General features: G+C 47.8%; 1 protein-coding gene across 1 annotated transcript in view; it reads right to left on the bottom strand.

Annotated features, from left to right (window-relative positions):
* Positions 1 to 2,146: 2,146 nt before the first annotated feature.
* tep1 (telomerase-associated protein 1) overlaps positions 2,147 to 8,876 on the bottom strand; it is a 37,234-nt gene continuing 30,504 nt past the window's right edge. The window contains exons 47-56 of the mRNA XM_064345539.1: positions 8,293 to 8,428; positions 7,320 to 7,444; positions 6,541 to 6,662; positions 6,028 to 6,168; positions 5,792 to 5,891; positions 5,183 to 5,309; positions 4,856 to 4,938; positions 4,299 to 4,403; positions 3,462 to 3,575; positions 2,147 to 2,197 (exon numbers count right to left, since the gene is read on the bottom strand). Coding sequence (XP_064201609.1) covers positions 2,147 to 2,197; positions 3,462 to 3,575; positions 4,299 to 4,403; positions 4,856 to 4,938; positions 5,183 to 5,309; positions 5,792 to 5,891; positions 6,028 to 6,168; positions 6,541 to 6,662; positions 7,320 to 7,444; positions 8,293 to 8,428 — 1,104 coding nt within the window. The remainder of the gene's footprint in view (positions 2,198 to 3,461; positions 3,576 to 4,298; positions 4,404 to 4,855; positions 4,939 to 5,182; positions 5,310 to 5,791; positions 5,892 to 6,027; positions 6,169 to 6,540; positions 6,663 to 7,319; positions 7,445 to 8,292; positions 8,429 to 8,876) is intronic.

Raw genomic sequence — 8,876 nt, 5'->3', positions numbered from 1 at the left:
ACTCAGTGTTTAATGAGACAATGCCAGTGAGACTCCGCCCACTCAGTGTTTAATGAGGCAATGCCAGTGAAACTCCGCCCACTCAGTGCTTAATGAGGAAATGCCAGTGAGACTCCGCCCACTCAGTGTTTAATGAGGCAATGCCAGTGAGACTCCTCCCACTCAGTGCTTAATGAGGCTACTCCAGAGAGGCTCCGCCCACTGAGTGCTTACTGAGCCAATGCCAGTGTTTAATGAGACAATGCCAATAAGACTCCGCCCACTCAGTGCTTAATGAGGAAATACCAGTGAGACTCCGCCCACTCAGTGCTTAATGAGGAAATACCAGTGAGACTCCGCCCACTCAGTGCTTGAGGAAATGCTAGTGAGACTCTGCCCACTCAGTGCTTAATGAGGAAATACCAGTGAGACTCCGCCCACTCAGTGCTTAATGAGAAAATGCTCATAACTGCGAGGCTTTGACAGCATAGCCAAGCCTGTGAGGTAACTAAACATAATTTGACTTTCAATTCTAAAATGTCCATTACAGCAAAGCAACCGAGGAGCCAAGATGACTATGAGCCGTGATACATGTATAAATCCGGGTCCGTGACTGCAATAAGGGTATGCGTGCATGCATGATTCTCTTAATGGCATGTGTGTGCGTGTCTGCATGTGTGTGTGTGTGAGAGAGAGAGAGAGAGAGAGAGAGACAGAGAGACAGAGTGCTAAGTGCTACAGTGTGGGGGAGTAAAGGAGGAGAGTGCAGTGGGGAGGGAGTGGGGGGGGAGGGGGTTCTATTTATAATCCTACAGAGGGAACACTCAGAGAGAGATCAGAACGTAACACAAAGAGAGAGGGGGAGAAGGAGAGAAGGAGAGAGCGCGAGGGGGGAGAGAGAGAGAGAGAGCAGGAGGATGTAGAGAGAAAGCCTGGTTTGAGAGAGAGGGGGAAGAAGGGAGAGACAGGAGAGGGGGGGGGAAGGATGGAAAAAGAGGGATATATAGAAAGGTTGAGAAGAAGAGGGAGTGGGAGAGAAAACATGAATGAAGGGGGAGGGGGAGAGGAGGAGGACAGAGAGGGGAAGAGAGAACAAGATGGATAGAACAGAAATGGAGCAAATAAATAAAGATTTTTAAAATCTATTTTCCATATTCTATTCTAAGCGTTTCTTTGATTGCCATGCACATTGCAGAACAGCCCCCTCCACTTATTGACAGGAAGTGGTGATACACCACCATAAGCTTCCGTTGGTACTGAATGGGCTTTCAGTGACTAATTTATTATTGGAGTACCCATCTTAAATTAGTCTTTAATGCAATATTTTGGCTGATTAAGTGTTGTTGTTATTTTATTGGCTTGTTTCTTCTTCTTCCCCTGCATGATTATGACATGAGCGCTCCATGTAATCTCACCAAACACTGCAGTTATTATTCAATTTATTTATAGTGACTTGACATCACTTCCATGTTTTTCTACCAGGTAGATAAATCAGGTAATTTTTCTTAAAATTTCTTAGGCAGGATTTTCCTCGTAGCTTTATATCGCTCCCTATTTTGGAACCACACTGATTTACTTTTATAACTGTAATAGGTGTCTGATTCAGTCAAGATTTTTTGTGCTTCCCCCCCCACCACCCCCACCCCCAGAAGATTTTTTCAGGGTGCAGGGAGCATTTCTTATATATATTTCAACCGTAGAGACGATATATATCCACAGGGTGGCGCTTGGAACATTTCAGATGAGAACCAGAACCAGAGATTTGCTAGAAAATTGGTGCTGTGGCCACTTCAAAGGAAAAGACATTCTCGTATTTACATGATATATTCAAAATTACCGCAATTCATCTCCAAAGCAGTTACCAGGAAAGCAGTTTCACAAGCTCTTTTCTGCAAACACCTAAAACCCCACTTTTTCAGACAACGCCTAAATATTTATATATTTTTTTAAATGAAACGGTCTCACGCTTCCTCTCCTACACACACACGTATCCACATACAAACACACATACTTCCCCCCCCACACACACACACACACACACGCGCGCGCACACACACAATGGCTTAAAAGTCGACAGGCACTGCTCATCGAGCTCAATGAACTGTGCGCCGTGTGAGTTGAACAACACGTGTGTTCTACTGGCTGAAATTCAAACAGGTGCATGACCTCATCGGGTGCCGTCGGTGAAAGCCAGTGGCAGCGGAGCCAACCAGCAGCTCTGACCGGGAGACAGGAGCCCGGGGGTCATTCGGTGGCCTCCTAACTGTAAAATCGCAACAGCTAAAAAAAAAAAAGAAGTTTACATGGCTGATGTGTCCGTGTGGTTTACCCTACGCGTGACAAAACCAAATCCAGCCTGCAAAGGAACGGCTGAACTTAAAATGGCGGTCGCAGTTGGAAATATGTCGATTTTGTGGCCAGTCATTGCCGCCAGACATTAACGACAACGTCCGTTTATTCACTTCCCGTAGCGCTTTCCTATTCTCGTTTCGGCTCTTCCGACTGTAGCGCCTCTGTTGAGGCACTGTTCCAGCGCGGGGGGGGCTCCCCAAGTCGGGAATCGAACCCAGACTGTGCTGGTGGAGATCTGTAGGGCGCAGCGGGGAAAAAGGACGGGGGTGATTCGTTTTGAAGGAGAGCACTTCTCTTTCGGGGGTTTCATTCATGGTCTTTACAGCCACTGACAAGCTCACTGCATTCATTTAGTATGACACCCACAGTCGACTCCCGTTACAAACACTTTATTTTCCGTCGTTTACTTAATCCATACAGAGCAGAATCACTGCACATTCCCTCTCTTTGCTTTTCAATATATCATAGTTATCTTCATTTCTTATTTTATGCCCACTGGAACACCACTTTCTCTATATTCAGGACTACATTATGTAAACATCACATTTTGATTACTTAATTCTTAGGAAAAATAGAAACCCATAATTCTCTGTTTGTTAAACTACACTTTAAACTAGGAGATATAGAATAGAAAAATCGAATTATGCATGAAAACAAACCTTGACATATTTTAGTATATCCATGATTCTTTGGTATATAAGTGCGTAATTTAGTGTCTTCATAAATGGATATTAATTGATTAATAGAGAGAGTGCAAATGGTGTGTGTGTGTGTGTGTGTGTGTGAGTGTGTGTGTGAGTGAGTGAGTGTGTGAGTGTGTGAGGTGATGTGAGTGTGTGATGGTGTGAGTAGTGAGGGTGTGTGTGTGTGTGTGAGTGAGTGTGTGAGTGGTACGTGTGGCGTGTGTGTTGCGTTGCGTGTGCATGTGTGTGTGAGTGTGTGTGTGCGTGTGTGTGTGTGCGTGTGTGTGCATGTGGTGTGATGTTGTGTGCCTGTGTGTGTGTGCATGTGTGTGGCTGGTGTGATGTGTGTGTGGGGGTGGTGTTGTGGGTGTGCGTGTGGCGTGTGTGTGCTCTGTGTGGCTGTGCAGGGTGTGAGTGTGGGGGCAGGGAGTCCTGCATGCGCCTCGCCATCCAGGACAGGAAGTAGAGGCCTCCCAGCCTGTCTCCACACACCAGCTGAGTGGGGTGCAGGGGGTTCACCTCCAGAGTGACAACAGGACCCCCGCACACAAACACCCCCACCTGGAGAGGGGGGGGCAGGGAAAGACGGGGAGAGAGGAGAGAGGTTAAGAGCAGGAAGTGAATGAAGGAAGAGGGAAAAGACGGAACGATGGAACATCACACTGCACCTGCCGCTGTCCTCCGCATGTACGAAATAAACTAAAACCAAATTTTAAAAACTGAGGTAAAAAAAACAACAAAAACAAAAAAAAAAACTCCTCAGCTTCAGTTGAAGCCAGTGCACAGGTCACAGCAAACACTGAATGGTACCGAAGAATTACACTACATTACATTGCATCCATTTACACAACTGGATATATGCTGAAGCAATGCAGGCTAAGTACCTTGCTCAAGGGTACAACGGCAGTCTCCTACCGGGGAATCGAACCTGCGACCTTTAGGCTACAATACGAGACCAACTCCTTAGCCGTTACACTACACTGCCGCACAAGGTAGTAACACATAGGGGCGACGTAGCTCAGGAGGTAAGAGCGGTTGTCTGGCAGTCGGAGGGTTGCCGGTTCGATCCCCCGCCCTGGGCATGTCGAAGTGTCCCTGAGCAAGACACCTGACCCCTAATTGCTCTGGTGAATGCGAGGCATCAATTGCAAAGCGCTTTGGATAAAAGCGCTATATAAATGCAGTCCATTTACCATTTACATATGGGGTAGGTTCTCTGTTGAGACGCAATAAAATATGGAAAGGTAAAGAATGCAGAGGAAGCATGAAGCCAGACCAGCGCACCTGTCTCTTGCTCTGACGGTCCCACAGTTTGACAGTGCGGTCGTTGGAGGCCGAGATGATGGTGCTTTCCGTCAACCTCAAGACGGTGACCCGCTCGCTGTGCGCCTACGGAACCACATCAGCATCATCAAACATTCTCAGGAAAAAAATGTACGAAAGAGCGGCCAAAAAGATACAAACGGTCATGACTGGGGTGGTAACCTTGTAGGAACATAAAAAGTACCACTAAGCAGCAAAACAATTCATTTGCACCCATTTTTTTTTGCTTGTAAAAGGTCTATCCCAAATAGAATATCATCATACTTGGGAAATGTGTTACCTATAAAACAAAAATGGCCCTTCACCGTACCTTTATTTCTGAGAGTGAACGTCGAAATCGTCTGCAGCCGTCATTCAGAGAATGCACTTGATCCTCTGACTGAGGAGCCAAACGATTGGGCAGTTGTGTAACTGGCTGACTGACCGATTGGTTCATTAACTGTCACCAGTAGACCGATTCATCGATTGGTCCGATTGATTTAAATAGCAGAATGGTTGAAAAATGTAGAATTCCTCACCAGTCTCTTATCGCTCCAGGAACATGGGTTCGGCGGCTGGTTGAACCAAATGTTCCCTTTGTTGTCCCCGCACACCACAAAGTCTACAGCGAAACAGAGGAAGCGGAAGACGGGGACGAAGATGGGAGGTTTCAGAATAAGTCACAGAGAGAATTTTGTGGTCATACTATTGCAATGGATATCGTCACGGCTAAAGAAGAAGTGTTGTCTGTTTTATGACGGTATCTCTGTAGTGATGGTGGTGTAATGCTGGCGGTGTCTCTGTAGTAATGGTGGTGTAATGTTGGCGGTATCTCTGTAGTGATGGTGGTGTAATGCTGGCGGTACCTCTGTCCATAGTGATGGCTGAGATCACGTTTTTATTGTGTGTCCCAGATGGGCTTCCGTTCTCTTCTGCACTCAGCTCACTGTTGCCAAATGAGGTTCTTAACGAGGTGCTGGAACCCATCGAAAACTGGGGCAAAAGACAAGATCACAGAGAGCACAGGTAAGACCAGCCAATCAGAGAGAGCACAGGGAGGATCAGCCAATTGCAGAGAGCACATGTGTGATCATCCAATCCGAGAGCATAGGTAGAATCAGCCACTCACACAGAGTACAGGTAAGTCAATCACAGAGAGTACAGGCAGGACCAGCCAATCACATAGAGCGCAAGTAGGATCAGCCAATTGCAGAGAGCCCAGGTAAGATCAGCCAATCAGACAGCACAGATAGGATCAATTGCAGAGATCACTGGTAGGATCAGCCAATTACAGAGAGTACATGTAAGATCAAGAGATCAGAGCACAGGTTGGACCAGCCAATCAGAGAAAACAGGTAGGACCTGCCAATCACAGAGAGCAGAGACACACAATTAGAGAGCGCAGGCATGCGTTCACAGAGAGCACAAGCAAAAGGAGGCGAGGAGGAAGACTGTGAGGAAGACGAGAGGCTCACGGCGAAGGACAGCTGGATCTTCCCGTCTTTCTCCCCCAGCAGCCAGGTGCTGATGTCATCATTGGGCTTCAGGCCGAGGACGCGCACCTCGTGGGTCCAGCTGCCATGGAAACAACACACCGCTGCGTCTGTACGGACTCACGCATACGCCCGTCTGCCTGGCCACACCCACTTCCTGGGCTCTGCAGCCAGGTGGCGGAGGAGAGGAAGGACGTGTGTGTGTGGCAGCAGATTACCAGCGTATCTTGTCAGAGGACTTATTCCCCGGCTTGGTGACGTTTAGGATCAGCCCGTTCTCACACACGCCCAGCAGGATGGTGCAGAAGCACAGGAACTTCACCGGACACTTCAGCGTGTAGCGCGACACCTTGCGCAGCCTGAACACAGGGAGGTCGAAGGTCACAGGTTAAAGGTTAAAGCGGGTACTCCACCATGTAGCTTGAAACTTTGAGCAGCCTGAACACAGGGAGGTTAAAGGTCACAGGTTAAAGGTTAAAATGGGTACTCCACCATGTAGTTCAAAACTTTGCGCAGCTGAACACAGGGAGGTTAAAGGTCACAGGTTAAAGGTTAAAGCAGACACTCCACCATGTAGCTCAAAACTTTGAGCAGCCAGAACACGGGGAGTTTCAACGATCAGAGGTTAAAGACTGAGCTGCATGGTGGGACGAGAGGCTAGAGGTTGTGAAGACACCATGTGGGAAGGGGGGCACGGTGAGAAGTTAAATGGTAAAAAGCCGTGAACTCACTGTGCAGTGGGGTGCTGCGGGTTCCAATCCAGTCTCCACACCGACACAGAGCAGTCTGCACAGGCCACAGCAAACTGGTTGTCCGGCATGCAGGCCAGTGCAGTGACCTCAGAGTCAGAAACCTGAAACCACAGCCGTCAGGGAAAAGACTCGCTGTAATCACTGCAGCCATCAGCTTAAAACAGGGCTGCCCGTCCTGGAGATCTACCGTCCTGTAGGCTTTCATTCCAAACCTAACAAAGCGCACCTCATTCAACAGCTAGAGCAGGGCTGCCCAACCCTGTTCCTGGAGATCTACTGTCCTGTAGGTTTTCACTCCAACCCTAACAAAGCGCACCTCATTCAACAGCTAGAGCAGGGCTGCCCAACCCTGTTCCTGGAGATCTACTGTCCTGTAGGTTTTCACTCCAACCCTAACAAAGCGCACCTCATTCAACAGCTAGAGCAGGGCTGCCCAACCCTGTTCCTGGAGATCTACTGTCCTGTAGGTTTTCACTCCAACCCTAACAAAGCGCACCTCATTCAACAGCTAGAGCAGGGCTGCCCAACCCTGTTCCTGGAGATCTACTGTCCTGTAGGTTTTCACTCCAACCCTAACAAAGCGCACCTCATTCAACAGCTAGAGCGGGGCTGTAATCACTTTACACATAAGGTTTATTACTGTTTTTCTGCAGTACTGCACTATGGGTAGTATTAATTATAAGCAATAGTTACTTGCTGAGACCATAGATTAGATGTAGAACGCAAGGGTGAAATGATAGAGAACACGAGCAGAATACCTTTTTGGAGCACAGCACAGAGTCGCGGTTCCACACCTGGACTCGGCCGGAGGTGAAGCCGCACATGAGCAGCTCGCCGCAGGAAGAGAGGGCCAGGGCTGCGGGGGCACCCCACCGAGGCGGCTCTATGGGGGCGCAAATGTATGACCTGAGCTTCAGGGGGTAAAAGCACGGCTCTCCAGGGCATGACCACAGTGGGATTTGAACCTGCAACCTCACAATCCTAGCTCCCGCTTAACCGTGAAACATCACACAGCCGTTATCCCTTTGAAGAGTAGGTTTTTTATATATATATATATATATATATATATTTTGGAGCGTTTTCTGAAAAGTTGTAAGTCGGTGTTCTAGAACTCCATTACGTTCAGTTACCAGTAGTGATTGTTACATCATCATTGGAATGTGCAGTTAAGAACATTCCAATTACATATTTATGGTCTCACACCTTAAAAGGTCATTAAAAGAGATATTTCACACCTTAAAGAGACTTTTCACAGGGAGCCACGGTTGGATTCAAACGCAGGATCTTTGGATTGTGAGTGGTGGATTAAGATCAGTGGCTCACAAACCTACCGTCAGGCACTCCCAGCCAGATCCAGGTATCTGATGTGCTCCATCACATGCAACTAATCAAGCCCCTCATTAGGTGCATCAGGTGGGTGTGGAGGGGTGGTGTGGTTAGGGCGCCATCTGCAGGCGGAGATGGAGCAGTTTATCTGGCCCGGAACCATACCACCCCACCACAGTGAGCCTGAGGTGGAACACATCAAATACCTGGATATGACTGGTGGTACCCAAGGAGAGGTTTGGGAATCAGCTCTAGATATTCGGCCACTGGACGGGTGTCAAAAGTGACAAACTAACGCTCAGTTGCTACGACGTCTCATTTTTAATTAAGAGCTGCGAGAATTAAATTGTTCAACCCTATCAGCAGAACGACAAGCTGGGGGGGGGCAGCATGAGGCTTGGTTACCGATCGCCATGGAAACACTGCAGGACCTCAACGAGCAATCTTCAGAGACGGTGAGGAAAGCCGGCACTCCTTCCCGCCTGGTAGCCAAGCCCTGTATCCCTCCGCTGTGCCCCGACACAGTGCTGTGATGATGCACCTGCACTCAGAAAAACAGAGCCATGCATGCCAGATGATTGTTAACTAATTAATTGATGGTTCCTCGTAGGTGCACATTCTCTGAAGTTCCACACATTTAGCACGTTCACATAAGTAACCAATAATCCAGTCATCTGACATTTCGGGGTCAGAATGCACAGCTCTGGAAACTTGGCATAAGTTAGGTCAGAATAACGTTCACTGCCTGAACTGAACGGTTTTCCTAAGAAATGAGTATTGTACGAAATTGTACGAAATGAGAATTGTACCTCATAGAACCTGTTGTTCCAATGACCATGATATGCACTTTTGTACGTCGCTTTGGATAAAAGTGTCTGCTAAATAAATAAACGTAATGCAAAAAGAAAAAGCAAACTGAACTGAGGCTGCTGGCAGCACATTTCCATGCAGGCTAATGCATTCACACAACAACTCACACAGCTCCCATT

The sequence above is a fragment of the Anguilla rostrata genome, chromosome 8, assembly GCF_018555375.3.
Source record: "Anguilla rostrata isolate EN2019 chromosome 8, ASM1855537v3, whole genome shotgun sequence".
Classification (NCBI taxonomy): domain Eukaryota; kingdom Metazoa; phylum Chordata; class Actinopteri; order Anguilliformes; family Anguillidae; genus Anguilla; species Anguilla rostrata.
Note: the sequence above shows the minus strand (reverse complement) of the source record. Positions and strands in the feature narration are given on the sequence as shown.